Source organism: Microtus oregoni, unplaced genomic scaffold (genome assembly GCF_018167655.1).
Source record: "Microtus oregoni isolate MIOR12 unplaced genomic scaffold, Mior012 000055F_ref0000237, whole genome shotgun sequence".
In the NCBI taxonomy this organism is placed as follows: domain Eukaryota; kingdom Metazoa; phylum Chordata; class Mammalia; order Rodentia; family Cricetidae; genus Microtus; species Microtus oregoni.
The window spans coordinates 7,764,592-7,782,388 of NW_024543831.1; the positions used below are offsets into that span (position 1 = coordinate 7,764,592).

The following is a 17,797-nucleotide window of genomic DNA, read 5'->3' on the forward strand; positions in this document are numbered from 1 at the left end:
CACACCTCGCCCCCTCTCTATGTGTCCCTACTTCCCATCTGGATGCTCAACAGGTGATAATATATCTCGGCTACCCAGCATTTTTCGACACCTACCTCTTAAATTATCGGCCCGTTTGGCTTAGCATCTTCCAGGCTGGCGGACAAGTCTTCTGAGCTGCGCGTTTCTGCTGCCATGGAGACACGAAGGTTTGCATAGGTCGGGCCTGCTTGCCTGGGACAAGAGCCAGCCAGTGCAAGCCTTGGTCGGCCTACTGTTTTGCAGGCCCCGCCTCCAGTAGACCAAGAACCCGCCCCCACCATTCTGGCCCCGCCTTCTAGCGTCCAGACTACACCCCGTGCCGGCCTCCTCGCTAGGCCTTATGTCTACATGTTCCCACCCCCGCTCATATGGTCCCACCCACTTCCCGCTTTCAGCCAATGGGAGCTTGCCCTCTGTTCGCCGAGCCGAATCCCAACTGCTGACTAGAGAGTGTGCGGGCATCTCTATTGGCTGGACCCTTCCACAATGTGGGCTGGGACACGTTGCAAAACCCGGCCCCAGGAACAATCACTCAGCCCGTTCTTCATACTATTTATTTATTGATCCTAACGGTTCCTTAGACGAGCGCTAACAGTCCTGCAAGTAAAGTTTCTCCAGGCTGTCTCCTCCTGGCTGTTAGTGTGCGCAATTTGAAGTCCTTGTGGACCGTGGTTGGAGAAGACTTTAGAATCAGTCCCGGTTCCCATCTCTGTGCTAAGGTCTGGAGCCCTTGATCAGCTACAAGGTTAATTGTCCTCAGCAGTCCCCGGGGCTGTGTGCAAAGGCTCAGAGAGCTCCCTGAGAGCGCTTCCTCTGCGATTTTGGAGTAAAGGTGTGTAAAGGGGATGTGAATAGCTGAGCATAGTGGTCACGTGTCTGTAGTCCCAGCACAGTGGGTGAGAGAGTGGAATTGATCAGGATTTCAAGGCCATCCTCAGCTGCGCAGCGAATGAATAAAAAACCCAAATATCGTTAAATAATTCCTACCAGAAACAGCCAAAGTGCATACAGGGTTCTTGTTGAATTTGAGAGTTCAAATAATGTTAGTGGTCAAAGGACGACTGTTTTACACACTTACATAGGTTTTTTTTTTTTTTTTTTTTTTTTTTTTTTTTTTTTTTTTTGGCACTCATCCTGCCTAGCCTTACCACAACTCCACAATAACAGTGGCAAACCAAAAGATTCACCGATGTTCTGGAGTCCTTTGAGATTGAAAAACTGCCAACACCCCTGTTCTCGAAAAGCAGTAGACTGTCCCCCACAGAACTGTGTTCCAAGGGCTCACACCAGGGTTCCATGGTTGCTGTCGTACTGAGGTGTGGCCTGAGGGAAGCGGAGAGTGGCGTACTCTGTAGCGGTGTCTACTTGCCGGTGTTTCACCTGCTTGCTAGGGTAGGGCTGCGTCTGGCTGAGCACATGAATGTCCGCATAATGCAAGTGGCTCTCCTCCGATGCGGAGTCTGAACTTTTCTTTTGAGATACAGGCCCGTGTAACACTTGCTCGTACATTGGTCCTGTTGTTCCACAGTCCTGGGGGAAGTCAATAGAATTAAGAGAGGTTCTTGCCTTGGTTTGCCCCTCACTTCCCATGCAAAGTGGGTGAGAGGTCCCTTTACTTTGGTCCTTTGGGAGGCCAGGTAACACAGTATGAATTCCCCACACCATACATGTGTATGTATGTGTGTGTGTGCACACACGCACGTGTAGAAGACAGAAGACAACCTCGGGAGAGGGTCCCTGCATTCCATCTTGTTTGAGACAGGGTCTTTCTTGCTCAGTGCTGCATATGCCAGGCTAGCTGTCTGGAGAATGTCTAGTGATTCCCTTGTCTCTGTTTCCCATCTCCCAAGAGAGAAACGCTGGGATCATAGAAACTTCTGCAGCTGCCTGTGGCTTTTATGTGGGTTCTGGAGATCCGAACTCAGATAGGCAGGCTTGCACGTAAGTGGTTTACCTGCTGAACCATCTTCCCAGACTGACACAGCAATTTCTACGGATGGTTGCAAGGACTCTGTCTGAGGGTGAAAAAACTGAGCCCTGGGATCCCACATCTGAGTGGGTGTGGCCTGAGAGGAGACAGAGGCCTGTCATTACCTTTGTGCTGTTCTGACACAGCTGCTGCTGTTGCTGCTTCAGTATGCTCAATGTGGGTCTTGCTTGGCTCCCTGTGGGGGAAGAAAGCCAACTTAAACTCATTCTCTCTTCCCTGTCTCTACTGAGACTGCCCTCTTCAAATGTCTATTAGATAAACTATTGAAGTGGGCTTCTAGCAAATCTCCCTGTCTACCTTCCTCCTTCTTTCACTTCTATTAACCCACACCCAGACTTTCCCGGATAGATGACCTGGCCCATTCTCTCCCTGACTGTCTTCCATCCTCCTTGCTCAACAGCCAGAACTCACACTGTGCTAGGCTCTGGGGAGATAAGGATGAGTAAGCTATTTCCTCTGCCTTGGGAAATCTACAGTGGACCTGGGAACAGGCTACTACAAAAATGTAGTACGTGCTCAGCCACACCAGTGGGCCACTTTCAATCAAACCATTTATTTCTCCCCCCCTCCCCAAATTTGCAAGAGCTAACTCCTCTGCCTCTGCTGGCACCCTCTTCTACTGACTTGTGAACTTGACATTATTCCCATGGCATCAGTGCTTTCTCTGTATTCTGTTATAGCATGAATGGATAATATTATAATTATGTATTTACATGAATCTGCCTCTCACAGTTGACTTTCAGCTCTTCCAGAGCTGAGACCTTGGAACCTTCCCCTGGACGTCTCTTCCTCATTGGGAACCCACAGAATGGCTCACCTACAATACAAGAGCTCGATTGTATTTTGTGGACAAATGAAAGCATGAGGAACTAACTCTGCCACTCTGAAGTGATGTGAAAGGCAAAGTCCACAGGTTCGGAGCTAGCCTTGGACCTAATAAACTAAAGATTCTTTTTGTTATATCACCTTCCTTTGTCTTATCCAAAGTCATGTCTCTTTTCTTTGCCTTCTCCAAGGATGTTGGCCTTACTGCCTTCTCTGATTTCCCTTGGCCTCAATACCCTCTCCCCTATTACCTGTTTTATTTTTCTTCTGGAAAGTTGATGGGCAGCTCCTGTGTAGAAAAGCAGATCACCCATGGTCAAGAGTTCTGTATGTTTTGCCCCATTCCAGTTGATCTGTGGTCTCTCCTTCACAGTCTTGGATGACATTCTCCCACCATCCCACAGATTCGCTCTGTGCCAGGGTCAGCCTAAAGTACTTGTAAAGGCTACAAAACCTCTCCCAGATGGATGATTCTGGAAAGTAGAGTGGTAAAACTGGCATAACCAAACCCAAAATACAGGTTTAGGCAACCAGGCACTATTGCCAAGGATGTTGCTGGATTGAAGGCTATTCTGGGATTGTCCATCAAGCTAGTCCCAGTAGAGGCTAAGGGAAAGATGCCAAATTATGGAATATATTCCTGGATCCAGAAACTGAATCTTCAGTGCTATTTTTTGGGGATGGGGGTGGAGTGCAGTCTTTGGCAACCTGGGAGTTCAGGGAGTCCTAGGAACTATGACAACCAGGGCTATCTCGTCCTGCAAAGCCCTCTTCCAGTAAGTGGCTACCCTTCTTGCTGCCCCATCCTTGCTTTTAGTTAACAGAAGTGAGAAATGCTTTGCTTAACCTTTAATGCCCTTTGGAGCACTCCATCTCCAGAACTGGCAACACTGAATTTGGGAGGTGACTCAGCAACCCCGCTCCCGGGGTCCTCGTGGAGCCTGCGTGTCTACGTGACTGTCAATGACTGATGTCCAGGGAAACAGCACTTGTCTCAGGAAACAGGGTGAATAGTTTCAGGCTTACTCTGGGTGCCTCTTCTTGCTAGTATATTTCCAAATCTCACCAGAGCCCTGTCTGTCTGATTTTGCCTCTCCTCAGGAAGTTTCCTTCTCTTGGAAATGAAAGGGAGAGAGAGAGAAAGAGAGAGACGTGCAGATATCTAAATCATGTTGACTGAATCCCTGTGGGGTGGGGGAACCAGGATTTTTCCATACGTGTTTTCTACACTCTTTTTTGGAGTGATTTTCTACACACTAAGTGGTTTGGCAGAAAACCAGCTTCTGGTCTTTCAGCTTCTTCCTCCACTACTTCGTCTCTTGCCTTGTGTTACAACCGCCTTGCTAAAGTCGTCAGGTAAGGAACAACACCTTGCCCCTTGTCACTCCTGTTTTCCTACTTGTTTCTGCTTAAGTGGACAGAGAGAATGCTAATTAGAGAATACATGACCATAGTCACCCAACTTCAGTGCACAGAACCTGTTCCTAAGTTGGATGTTGCGTTGAACCCAGAGTCAACCTGATGGTTGCAGGTGACAGAATGAGTTTAGACTAAAAGAACTTAAATGGGCCATCCTCCACAGGGGTCATAAGAATAACACTTGGAACAACCCTTTCAGAATGCAAGTGGCGATAAGGATAAAGATCTTTAAACATAAATGTGTATACTGTCTGATGTATCACTCTCACATCTTAATACATAACCATGCATAGGTAGAAACTATTTCCAAATAGGAAACTTCCTAAATCATCAATATTGGTGAGTCACCACATAAATGGTAGATATAGAAAATGGCAAACTAAGCCAGGCGGTGGTGGTGCACACCTTTAATACCAGCACTTGAGAGGCAGAGACAGGAAGATCTCTGTAAGTTCGAGGCCAGCCTGGTCTATAGAGCAAGATCCAGGACAGCCAAGGCTACACAGAGAAACCATGTCTCAAAAAACAAAACAAAACAAACAAAATAAATTAAATAAGGGCCAGGTTCGGTGGTGTCCGCCTTTAATCCCAGTGCTAGGGAGGCAGAGGCAGGGTGATCTCTTTGAGTTCGATTCCAGCCTGGTCTATAAAGTGAGTTCCAGGTCTACATAGAGAAAACTTGCCTCAAAAGTCAAACAAAAAGTAAATATAGACAGAGACCTATTTTTTTTTTTGATTTTTCGAGACAGGGTTTCTCCGTAGCTTTTGGTTCCTGTCCTGGAACTAGCTCTTGTAGACCAGGCTGGCCTCGAACTCACAGAGATCCGCCTGCCTCTGCCTCCCGAGTGCTGGGATTGAAGGCGTGCGCCACCACCGCCCGGCTCAGAGACCTATTTTTTGTTTGTTTGTTTTGATACAGGATCTCACCATGTAGTCATGGCTACCCTAGAACTATCTGTCTCTGCCTCTCAACCTCTGGGATCAAAAGGCATGTACCACCATGCTTAGGCATTTTTTTTTTATTGCTACATTCTGCATCTATTACTTCCTGGTACAGAGCACATGCTCAGTAAATATTTGTTTAATAACCAAATAGACAAATGAACTAGCAGGCACAGGACTTGAGTCCAGTATTCTGTCTTCAAATTTTAGATGCTTCCCAATGTACCTCACTTTTCTCTCTACACGTGATGCTCATTTGTAGATAAGTATCTTTGAACTCTGCCCCAGACATGGAATAATATAGCTAGAAGGCAGCTGACAGAATCGAACCATATTTGGGAGTTTGTAGTAGTGGTGAACACCCAGGGGAAAGTTATAAAACCACAAATAATCTATTATTAGGTGTTTTTGTTGTTATTTTTGTTTTTCATTTTTACTAGCTTTTGCTCTCCAAACAAACCCATGCTGCAGACAATAGGGGCTGTGTATTTTACAAATGTGAGGGCTCAGAGAATTTACAGGCCTGCCTAAGGCCACACAGCAAACAGCATAAAAGCTATATTTCCCATGGACACTCTTCTTCCCACTTCTGCCATTTCAAACAAACATTTGTCCAAATCCTGTTGCTCAATCCATGCTTGCCTCTGTGATTACCTAGCCAGGAAAGTATGGGTTCTGAAGTCGAGCTGACTGGTTTGGAATCTTGTTTTACCTGCTAAGTTTCTAGTCATGTGACAGACATATGAGTTAACTTCTCCGCGCCTCTGCTTCCTGACTGGTTTATGATGGGAGCAACGGTAAGACCACTCATAGAAGTGTTGGACAGTTCAGCGAGATTATAAGTGAATGCACCTAAAGAGCGGTCAGACGCTCCAATTATTATGATCTGGGAAAAGAAGAAAAGTAGAGCAGGAAAAAGAAAGGAGAGGAGAGAGAATCAAGGCCGGTTCACCAGTCCAGCTAACTCTGCCCTCTACAAAGTGCTGTGTGTTCTAAGCCCCGCTAAGGTACTGCTCTAGGGTTCGATCCAGGACGTGGCGGGTGGAGGAAGGCACGGTCTCTCCAGGCCCTCTCTGATTCTCAGGGTTTCATATCCACCACCCACCAGAGACGGTCCCCTCCACCTCTCGACCCTACTCACCAGTTTCCCCCACAGCACAGCCTGTTTCCCATGGCGGATGTGTCTCCCAGGAAGCCCAGCTGGTGTTCCGACATAAAGAGGTTTGCGCATTTCCTGGTTCGCTGTTGAGCGAAGCGCAGCAGCTCCCAGGGAGTCGCTGTCAGTGTCAGATTTCAACCAAGTAGGTTGGCCCTTGGAAGCCACCTGGTGGAATCATTCCCAGGTGACTGTTCCCAGCCGGAGGGTAGAAACACACAAGGACTCTAGGTGAGAGTTATCTCACCTTTGGGATTTGACGCTTCTTTTGATGAAACCATAAACTTGGAGCTGCAAGCTTCGTTTTAAAAAGAAACCTGAGATACAAAAGGGCTCCGAGTCTCCACAGGAAATGTTTCTCCCTGCATCTCACTGCCTTTGAAATATATCCTTAACCGAGCACAGGGCCCCCCTCATGTCCGCCCTACCACACTTAGGTTTGAGTTTTACTGTCAAGGTAGTTGGTACAAGTTTCTTGTGTTCACAACAATATGGGTTTGAATCCTAGAGGCTTTTGGAACATGAAATGGGGGGAAATGGAATGCCCTCATGTTCTCACTATTAGAATTAGCCGGGGCAAACCTCCTAGCCGTTTACCATCTAGATTTCCAGCACAGTGAAGCATAATCGCCCCGGATGCATTACCTAATCCTCTTTCTGGTATAAAGCAGATGGTTCTGTGGCTGGAATGGAGCACTGACTGTCCTCTTCCCAGCTTAGGACAACAAAATCTCCACCTACACCTGGCTGGAGTTTCTGCCTCCAATGACCCAGATCTGGACCCGTTACTCACTAACCGGCATCTATGACACAGCTGAGCGAATTCCCTTAGAAAATACATTTCCAGGTTGGATATGGTGGTGCATGCCTTTAATCCCAGCATTCGGAGGCAGAGGAATGGGGATCTCTGTGAGTCTGAGGTTAGCTAGTCCACCAAGCAAGGTCCAGGACAGTCAGAAATTCATAGAGGTACCCTGTCTCAAATCAACGGCAATGACAAAAGGGGAAAACATGGCTCCAAGAAAATCTTTGGAACCCATAATTCCAATCCTAAACATTTTCTTGGCATCTTAAGTGTTGCCCTGTGATGTCCATAATCAGCCCTGCACTCCACAGAGTATGTTGGTTTCTGAAATCCTCCCCACCTGATGAAAAATGGGGATGAGAGTGGTCGCCTTCTCCATTCGTGAGTCTTGAATGAGATGTGTCTATATAAAGCTTTAGTCCAGGGCCTGGCCCATGGAACTCACTCAGTAAGTCTTAGCTATTCTTACTATTATTACTTCTTGTTCTCAGCCACTGATCAGATGGTAAAGCATTTTATTTTAGTATCTCGTGTTCCAATCCTTGCACATGCTGCAGGCCATTCTGTATTTTACTATTAACTATATTCTTTTCATCCTGTTACCTGCTTCATCTCTCTGGCTCAAAAGCCAGGAGTCATTTCCTGTTACTTATGGTATAGAATTCTCAAAGCCCTTCATAACCTGCTCCATTGCCAGCCAACTCTTTAGGTAATTTACAGGGGGCCAGAAACCTCCACAGGGAAGACAAAAAGCACTTGGGGTCTAAAACCTGATATGCCTTAAGCAGATTAATACAAGCGTGGAGAGATAACACAGGCGAATGAGTATTCTATTGAAATCTGACCTGGAAAGTCCGCGTCTGGAATGATTTTAGTTGACTTTCAAGCTCTATCGTCAGTGTGTTACAAAAGAAAGTTGTATGTGTGCGTGTGGGGGGTGGTACAGAAAGTGCTACAAGATGTGAGTGGAAGGACGAAGCACAATTGCAGTGTGTTTGGGGGCAGGAGGAGCTTTAAAAGAAACGAGTCAGCCCTGGTTTTGCCAGCATGCAGGATGCCCTGTGTGGCCGAAGTCCTGAGTGAATGTATATTTTGATACGGGCTCAGCCTTTCGAGTATGAATGTTTATGAGCAATTGATCGGTGTGTAAAAAGACTAGCAACTTCGACCTCCTCCTCCCCAAAGTTTGCTGACCTTTCCCTGTGCTTTATCTAATAAACATGCTGGGGTACTAGAGAACCTGAACCCGGCCTCATTATATGTGTGTTTGTGCATCTGTTCTTCATTCTCTTGACATCCCTAGCTAGCGTTCCAGGACCCAAGCCTTTTAAGATTCTGTGCCAGCCTATAGTTGCAGATATTCTAGATATTCTGGAGTCTGAGGCAGGAGGGAATATATATATATATATGTGTGTGTGTGTGTGTGTGTGTGTGTGTGTGTGTATGTATATATGTATATTTATTATTACACATATAAATACTTACATATACATATCTGCACACATAGATGTGTATACACACATATATATTGTGTAGATATATATGTAAGTATTTATATTTGCAAATACTTGTATAAACACACATATAAATGTATGTTTGTAAGTATATATTTGTATATATAAATGTCCAAAAAGAAAAATGAATAGGCTATTTGTGAAATTCCAAGTCTCTAAAGCTCAAAATGTCACAGAACTTGATTAATAACTTTTAAAAGAAGGTTTTGTTTTGTTTTCTTTTTTTTTTGAGATCCAGAAATACAATTGTTTATTAGAAAGGAAAAAAAAAATCTTTCATGCATCATGTAACTGATGCTTTGTGAAATTCCATGACAAATAGTCACCCATTGTTTTCATAGTAATCATTGCATCATGAAATTAAAACTTTCAATACTAAAGTGTTTTTAAAACAATTACCCAGCATTGAAATCACTATATGTTTTCTTCTAAAAGCAGGCTGTTTAGTAGGTACAGTTACATGAAAAATGGTTGACGTTTGGATTCAGCTCCACAGCTATCTTCCTAAATTCTTCCCTTGGTTCCTAGAAAACCAGTGGTTGTGCTGAAGGTCTGCTCTGCATGCAGGTAGACAGGATTCCTCTTGGTTAAGAACAGACCTGTCTCCTTGCCTTACCCAGTGCTCCCCTTTTGTGCTTCTGTCTTGTTTTGTTTTCTTGAGACAGAGTTTCTCGTGTAGCCCTGGCTGTCCTGGAACTAGCTCTCTAGACCAGGCTGGCCTCGAACTCACAGAGATCCACCTGTCTCTGCCTCCCAAGTCCTTGGATTAAAAGAGTGCAACACCACCTCCCAACTACTTTAAAAGAATTTTGATGAAGTGGAGGTTTCTATTAAATTAGAGATTTTCAAATATTTCCTTCTTTTTTTTTTTTTTTTTTTTTTTTTTGAGACAGGGTTTCGCTGTAGTTTTAGAGCCTGTCCTGGAACTAGCTCTTGTAGACCAGGCTGGCCTTGAACTCACAGAGATCTGCCTGCCTCTGACTCCTTCGTGCTGGGATTAAAAGTGAGTCACCACTGCCCAGCTAAATGTTTCCTTCTTAAAAAGTCTTTTTTTTCTATAATAAATAAATAAATTTTTTTAAAAAAGTTTTTTTTTTTTTTTTTTTTTTTTTTTTTTTAGACAAGCTCAGGGCTGAGTAGGTAGAGTGTGGGCTTAATAAGTGTAAGGCCTTGCTTCCCTCAAACGAGTAAGCCAATAAAGTTCAGCTATAAAATAAATTATGAAACTGCTCAGGCTGAAGTCTGAGAATTTGATAATCTTTATTTTATTATTATTTTCAGGCAGGGTTTCATGAAGTCTAGACAGGCCTCCAACTCATGGTGTAGCTGAGGACTGACCTTGGATTCCCAGTCTTCCTACTGCCATCTCTGCAGAGCTGGGATTACAGGTGTGTGCCACTACATCCAACTTCCCTTTTTTATTTAAAGCTTTTATATGTAGTTATAAAAGGTGGCTATTTTAGTGTCGCAGTGATAGGACTAAAGAGGTAATATACCTCCTTTTCCTCAACCACATTTTTTTAACTTTTTGCATAAAGATAAATGTTATTAATCTCATAGCTGATAATACAAGAACAAGTCAAAAAATCTTTTTCCAAAAGGCTAGAGAGTAAATAAATATTCTAAGTTTAAAGGCCATGTATATAGTCTTTCTTTTATAACCTTTTAAAATTATATGCCAAGTGGTGGTGGCACACAACTTTAATCCTAGCACTCAGGAGGAACAGGCAGGTGGATCTCTGTGAGTTCGAGGCCAGCCTGGTCTACAGAGTGAGTTCCAGGACAGCCAGGGCTGTTACACAGAGAAACCCTGTCTCAAAAAACCAAATATATATAATTATATATATATATATATATATATATATATATATATATATATATATGATAAATAGATAAAACACACACACGGCAAACCTGGTCAGCAAGTGGTAGTTTTCTGATCACTGGTATAAAGTATGTGCTTCTTTTGTTAGAGAAATTGTTCTCTTCAGACTTACACTAGGGCCGGGCAGTGGTGGTGCACGCTTTTAATCCCAGCACTTGGGAGGCAGAGGCAGGCAGATCTCTGTAAGTTCAAAACCAGCCAGGTCTACAAGAGCTAGTTCTAGGACAGGCTTCAAAGCTACAGAAGCCTGTCTCAAAAAAACAAAAAACAAAAAAACAACAAAAAAAAACAGACTTACGCTAGGCCTTTTGCATTTCTTCTCACCCAGATGTTAGGTTTACTAAGGGTAGCTAATCAAAGATACCCAGTTCTTATTTATCTCTACAATGCTTATCTCCCACACTTTATTGCTTGACTTGTATATTACTTGATGAATATTTACTGAGGTAAATGAAGAGGTGAATATGGCCAATGTTGTTTCTCTGAGGTATACTTTTATTGTATCCATTCACTATGGGGTGCTGGGGCTCTACCAGGAGTCTGGGCCTGTCAGGCAAGCACTCTGTCACCCAGCTACACTCTAGGTCTTGCTTTGGTTTGGAAAAAAAGCGATTTTTAAGTCAATAATCAAATTATTTGAAGAAGTGCTCTTACCTTGGAGTTCCACACATCCCTAAGAGGGGTAGGGATCTCAAAAACTAAGCAGACAAAAAAAAAAAAAAAAAAAAAAAAAAAAGCTGAGCTGACAAATTTGCAAGTGTGTGTATTTTTCTGGTAAGAGGATTGATAGCTTTTCTTGGATTTCAGATGGATTTTTAACCCCCAAGAGTTAAAAAACAACCACATTGAGTTAAAAAACAACCACATTAATGAAAGAATTTCGGATATCTACCATAACCTGGAGTACGTACGTATGTATGTATGTATAAGAATGAGAGAAAGGAACTCTTTAGGATACCTCTCAAATCATATGCACGTTCTCTTGATTGTGAAGAGTAAGGCACAGCCTCTCCCAACCAGCCGACATTTTTGAATACACGGCACTCCCAGCACTAAAATTGCCTTCAGCCTTCCTGACCACTGCCGCGGCAGGATGACAGTGGAAGCTGCCTGAGTCTTAGATCAGGACAGCGGTCTGTGCTTCCTCTTTACGGGTTATTACAAAATCAGAGATGGGCCTCCCCTGTACTCAAGAGGGGAAGGCTGTGGGTTCAGGGATAGTGGTGGATTAACTTCCCTCACCCAGAGACAAAGCCATTGATACAGGAAAGCAAAACATTCACTCCAGAGCTTTAGGAAACTCTCCCCAGCCAAAAAAACATTTTCCTAACCCCTACCCAAAAAGGCCAGACAGCCTGGAGACCCTTGTTTTTGTGTCTCTAATCACCAGCTCAGACAGTGCCCTCTGGGCTGTTTGGATGGCCTATCCCTCTCCCTCCCAGGATCATTCTCTCTTTTGTTGCTTTGTGAGAAAATTATGGCTAGGAATTTGATCTGGAGCCAGTGTCAGCTTCCGGGAGTGACCTCAGCATCCAAGTGTGAGCTTAGGACGCTGAGAAGATGGGCACATTTCACAGTGGAAATTGCTCCCTATGACATTCCAATCTGTTCGAGGTTCGGTCTTCCATGCTACAGAACAGGAGCAGCACAAACAAGGCCCCAAGGTTTGGGTTTATTCAGCTCCACCCAGAACTAAATCAAAGGCTATGACACATCAAAGAAACAAACCATACACTGTGGACCATACACCTATCCCTTCCCCTGAGGATGCTGCTACCTCTGGGGTGGTGGACTTCTGGAATCCCCGTGAGACGTAGACAGGAGATTCACTGGGTGCTGGCTCTCCCGCGGGCAGTCAGGACTCAACTCTGGCTACTTCTTCTTCTTCCTCCGGGTCAGGAGGCGCAGGGAGCAGAGAGATGTAGACCTCATTGACTTCCGTGTCCAAATGCCGGCCACCCCGAGGTGCCTCCAAGTTAAGGATGCCATCATGGGAGAGGGCAGCTCGGACCCGCCAGGGGTCCACATCTGCTGGCAGGACGTAGGTGCGACAGAACTCTCGGGACACGAAGCCGTGTCGATCCAGACGCTGGGGGTGCCGGGCCGACACCTCCAGCAGGTTGTCCACAGTCCTCACGGTGACCTCGTCTGGGGTAAAGTGGCTCACATCAAGAAATGCCTGGAACTTGCCCTCGCTGAGCCTGAGCTCTGAGGCCCCTGCCCTACTGCCCTCCCCAGCTCTGGCGGCCCGAGGCCGAACATAGTAGCCATGGTAGAGGGTGGGGGTCAGGATCTCTTCTGGCAGGAGACCTGGGGGTGCAGAGAGAGAAAGCAAGAGGTAGGATGAGGCAAGATGCAGTGTGCACGGGGCTGAAAGGCGAGATCAGGAGATGTGGGCCTGGGAAGAGCAGGTGGGGAAGCTGCTGAAGAGGGTCTGGGAAAGGAAAGGAGATGGCAATGGGGGAAACAAGCAGGGATCGGGAGGACAGAAGCGAAACCAGAAAGTATGCAGCTTGCAAGACCCGGATACCCAAAGCCCCGCGGGTCTAAAGCCTATCTTGAAGTCTGTAGCTAGGGGAGAGCCTTGGCTTGAGGGGGGAATCTGGGGTGGGAGATGGCCCAGGAGTTCACTTAAGCCCCAGGTAGGGTGGAGGCCAGTGAAACTGGGCGGTGAGCCCGGAATTTCAGGAGGTGGGGGTGGGAAGCATCTGGGCCCATACCTTCTCCGAAGCGCTGCTCACCCAGGCGGCTGGGGTTGGCAAATTCGTACTCGGCAGTGGCTGGGTGGGCATGTGGCACTGTGCGGCCAGACATGACTGAGGTTGCGACTGGCAGCCCTGATCCCAAGTGCAACCCCAACAAGACCGACGCGACCCCTTTAGCTGGAGGGAGAGCCAGGACTCAGTCAGAGTGGGGGCGGGGTCTACACCACCGAAAATAGTGCAAAGCCTCTGGGGGAGGGCCAGGAGCCTGGGCCCAGAGTGCGATGAGGGTGTGACCAGCACAGCCTGGACCCCCTAAGTCCCCTCTGCTGCACACCCTTCAGCTGTTGCAGAGGCCTCGGAGGACAGCTGGTGGGTCCTGGTCCTGGAGTGAGTTGGGAAAAGAAATTGGCGCCCTGCCTGAGGGTTTGGGCCTTCACAAACTGTACATTTCCGTATCACCTTTTGTCCTTCTCAATGGTAGGCACTGTGTGCACCACATCGCATCAAAGATGCAAGATGCATTTTCTGTCTCTTTAATTTCAGCGTATTCTGAACCCAGGTCGACTCAGGGATCCAATCAGATAACCTGGGACTGACTGACATGTTCGTGGTCACTGCTCTCCTCTAGGGCACCACAAAGAGTTAATGTCTCTGGGGCCCGACCTAGGAAGATTCCAGTCCCTGCCCAGGCTCAAGATAGTTGCTGGCTCAACTCCCCTGGCATGCAAGACTGGAGAGGAGGAGGGGCACGCCACCAGCTGCTTGAGATTCCTGACCCTGTCCTAGCTCCAGAGAACAAGGATGGGGGTGGGTGTCCCTGGGAGTGGACAGAGAGCTAGTGAAACAAGACCATGACAAGTCACCGGCCAGCTCAGCCGTGTTTGTGTTTCTCTTTTCTTAGCTCAGTGAGTACTGGGTATGTGTCACCCTGCCAAATCCTGTCACAAGTCTCCATGAACTGGCGGTGAGCTGGGATAATAAAACCCCTGACATCACCATTCCAGAAGCTTCACAAGACTGCATATATAAGGGGCTGGCTGTAGCTGCAGCTGAAGGAGTAGACCAGTCAACTGAGACTACATTCATCTAGCCACCATGGACATCGCCATCCATCACCCCTGGATCCGGCGCCCCTTCTTCCCTTTCCACTCCCCCAGCCGCCTCTTTGACCAGTTCTTTGGGGAGCATCTGTTGGAGTCTGACCTCTTCTCAACGGCCACTTCTCTGAGCCCCTTCTACCTTAGGCCACCTTCCTTCCTTCGGGCACCCAGCTGGATTGACACTGGACTCTCAGAGGTGAGTCTGCCCCTGTGCCAGGGCAGGAGCACCCTTCCGGGAATCTCCTGGACACTTACTTCTTCGTTTGTTTCCCTTTTTGTGGCTGCCTAAGTCATCTCAGGCACGTGTGTGTGCAAAGGTACGGAGAGATGAGGTCACTGTTTTCCTCTTCCCTCGGGCAGCTGTTTCTGTTTGATGTTTCTCTGTTTCCTGCTACACTTTTCTGTGCATGGTGAAGCTCATCTTCTGTCCCCCTAAAGACAAAGCAGGGTGTCCCTTTCTGGCTTTATTCATGATGATTTGCGTTAAGAGCTGCTTCAGCACCTTTACTTACCTTCCTAATAACCAGGTCCTGGCATATTTTGTCATCTCCAATCATAGAGATTGGAGAGAAACCCACTCATTCTGAACTTTCCATGCCCCCTGGAAGGAGCTGGAAACATCAATCACTATATTCTACCTCTCTCTTCCTTTGCCTCTGATTTTCTGGGTTTCTCAGGGCTGAGAGAGCGTACTCACCTCACTTTATGGCTTATGAGGATTTGATGCATGTCTGCTCCAGGAAGCCTCTACTTGTCCTAACAGGGTGGGAAAAGGGTTGAACAGATAAGATTAGCAGAAGCTCTCACAGATAACACTCTGGTTTAAAAATATTCCAGGGTGAGGAAACAGGAGCTGAGTGGGCAAGGGCTTTGGAAGGACAGGACCAGCAGAACATTCCAGATTGAGTGGGAAGGAAACTTGGCAGGGAGCTGAACAAAAAAAAAAGGGGGCCTTTGTCTTTTACACAAATGACAAAGCCAGCATTGGGTAGAGAGGCAGCAGAAGCCATGCCCCCTAGTGACCTATCTTCTTCCCTGTGCCTCTAAGTAAAGTTTGGGACTGATGACCAAGAGGTGTCCCTTGTAGAACACTATGGTGGCTCACATGCATCAGAGTCATTCAGAAAGGGATTTTTTTTTCTTTAGCAGCAAAGAGGAAGATGAATTACCTGGACAGGAAGTAAATCTATAGAACAGTGAGTCTTCTCCAATTTACTAAATATCCTGCGATCTTTTCTCCTCCCTTCCCCACCACTGTCATTATAGATGCGGATGGAGAAGGACAGGTTCTCTGTCAACCTGGACGTAAAGCACTTCTCCCCTGAGGAACTGAAAGTCAAGGTGCTGGGAGACGTGATTGAAGTTCACGGCAAGCACGAGGAGCGCCAGGTGTGTGCACCGGTCTGTTGCTTTTGTGGATGCACTGAGTGCGCATTGGATGCCAGGCACCGCCACCAGTCTCCGAGGCTGGCAGAATTCCAGGCCCCCAACAGAAGGGACTAGAGCAGGAGCTGTAAATCAATGGTTTGGAAGCTAAATTAGGGGTAGAGCTGTTGTTATTGCTATGGTTTTGCTGAGAGAAGGGTCCCTTAGTGTTTGTTTTGATTGCCTTGTTGTCTGATGACATGGAAATATCAGAAGACTTTTCAAAATATAACTCAGGCATCAACATTTTACAAAAACCTCCTTGGGTAATTTCAGTCTGTAATCAAAACTGGCAACCGCTGATTTAGGTGGAGTATGTTGTACATAATGGTTATTGTCCATAATGATATTAACTACAGGGTGGAAAGCATTTTGGTCTTGTGACTTTTAGATGTTCAGGGTTCCATGGCTCTTCTTCTGCTCATTTTAATGCTAAACCCCATGGTTTGTCCACATTTCGGAGCTTCGGGCTTCCGGTTGTAAGGAAGTCAGTGAATTGAGATTTGTTTGGGTGGATCCTTGCAATTCAGAAGGTGTAAGGGTTAGGTCAACAATTCCTCTGGCACTTTTGGCAATTCTTTTTCTTGACTTCCTGAAAAGGGGTTACGATTGCTTCTTAAAAATGGATAACTCAGTTAGGCGTGGTGGTGCACACCTTTAATCCCAGGACTCAGGAAGCAGAGTTAGGCGGATCTCTGAGTTCAAGACCAGCCTAGTCTATAGAGCTAGTTCTGGGACAGCTACACAGAGAAATCCTACTTATCTCAAAAAACAAATCAAAATTAATAACTCAGAACCTGTGCGTCATTAGTGTATCTGAATGTTCTCAGGCTGTTTCAGTTTTGTTCATATAACTTAAGACTGGACCACCATGATAGAGTCACCTTATATAATATCAGTGATCCTATGGAATATCCTGAGACATTCCTAAGGAACTGGGACAACTTATGGGCTTCCTCAAGGACATAGATCCTCAGTTCCAAAGGACAACCAACACAGATTCATCCCTTTGTGGCTAGTGCCCCTAGGTGTAATATCTGGGCAGTTTTATCCTAGGGTTAAACCGGGATGAACAGCCCTTGACTTTGCTATCTGTATATTTGCTGCAGTGTTGGAGGCCTTTCACAATCAAACTATATCCCCAACTACAGATATTTCTTTTGTCCTTGTGATGTCAGGGCCATTTGGTCTCACCTAAGGGAAGGGAATGTCTGAGTTTGGGCCAAGTGATGGTGTTTCCATTCTTATTTCTCTGCTTCTTTCTTCCTTCTCTTGGATAGGATGAGCACGGCTTCATCTCTAGGGAGTTCCACAGGAAGTACCGGATCCCGGCTGATGTGGATCCTCTCAGCATTACTTCATCCCTGTCATCTGATGGGGTCCTCACGGTGAATGGACCAAGGAAACAGGCCTCTGGCCCTGAGCGTACCATTCCCATCACCCGCGAAGAGAAGCCTGCTGTCACTGCAGCCACTAAGAAGTAGACTCCCTTTCTCTCACCGCATTTTTTAAAACAAGGAAGTTTCCTATTAACGAATGAAAATCTGTGACGAGTGCTGAAGCTTATTAATGCTAAGGGCCGGCCCAGATTATTAAGCTAATAAAATACCATTCAGCAACAGATTTGTCTCATGTGTACATATTCCGTGTGCTTTAAATACATCTACAAATGTCACGGATTCAATTCTCATCCTGTGATTCAGGGGACTCCAAGGACTTTTGGATCAGAAGGACTGGCAGCACTTCCTAGCGGTACAAAGCCAGGAGAGTGAGCCACTTTCCCTGGTCTTCTGATCTTGTCCATCACACTCTGTACTGTTAGGGCAGAGTTGTAAGGGGTAGATTAGAGAGGACAAACAAAACAACAATAACCACTATAACAACAACAAAAACCCCAAAAGAAGAACAAGTGATGGCCTGGCAAAGTCCAAGGAATATCAGTTCCTCTAGAGAGAGAAACTCTGGCTAGCCACACATAAAAGACTCTGGTGCATCTCTGAAATTAATTAC

The 17,797-nt window shown here is 46.1% G+C and overlaps 3 protein-coding genes across 4 annotated transcripts; 1 reads left to right on the forward strand and 2 right to left on the reverse strand.

Moving 5' to 3' along the window:
* Positions 1 to 571: 571 nt before the first annotated feature.
* Positions 572 to 6,493, reverse strand: CUNH11orf52 (chromosome unknown C11orf52 homolog). Its single transcript, XM_041638634.1, has 4 exons — positions 6,339 to 6,493; positions 3,088 to 3,125; positions 2,116 to 2,186; positions 572 to 1,551 (listed from the first exon to the last, which is right to left on the reverse strand). Exons 1-4 carry the CDS (start codon positions 6,410 to 6,412, stop codon positions 1,303 to 1,305), a joined length of 432 nt encoding a protein of 143 aa, XP_041494568.1. The 5' UTR covers positions 6,413 to 6,493; the 3' UTR covers positions 572 to 1,302.
* A 5,720-nt stretch (positions 6,494 to 12,213) lies between these two features.
* On the reverse strand, positions 12,214 to 15,070 carry Hspb2 (heat shock protein family B (small) member 2). Of its 2 annotated transcripts, none has more exons than XM_041638334.1 (4): positions 15,060 to 15,070; positions 14,618 to 14,794; positions 13,278 to 13,439; positions 12,214 to 12,705 (listed from the first exon to the last, which is right to left on the reverse strand). In XM_041638334.1, exons 3-4 carry the CDS (start codon positions 13,369 to 13,371, stop codon positions 12,413 to 12,415), a joined length of 387 nt encoding a protein of 128 aa, XP_041494268.1. In that variant the 5' UTR covers positions 13,372 to 13,439; positions 14,618 to 14,794; positions 15,060 to 15,070; the 3' UTR covers positions 12,214 to 12,412. The 2 variants fall into 2 exon arrangements, with proteins under 2 accessions (XP_041494268.1, XP_041494267.1); XM_041638333.1 differs by having other exon boundaries at positions 12,214 to 12,867.
* Cryab (crystallin alpha B) lies at positions 14,191 to 17,408 on the forward strand. The gene is made up of 3 exons (XM_041638335.1): positions 14,191 to 14,558; positions 15,629 to 15,751; positions 17,068 to 17,408. Exons 1-3 carry the CDS (start codon positions 14,358 to 14,360, stop codon positions 17,269 to 17,271), a joined length of 528 nt encoding a protein of 175 aa, XP_041494269.1. The 5' UTR covers positions 14,191 to 14,357; the 3' UTR covers positions 17,272 to 17,408.
* The last annotated feature ends 389 nt before the right edge of the window (positions 17,409 to 17,797 follow it).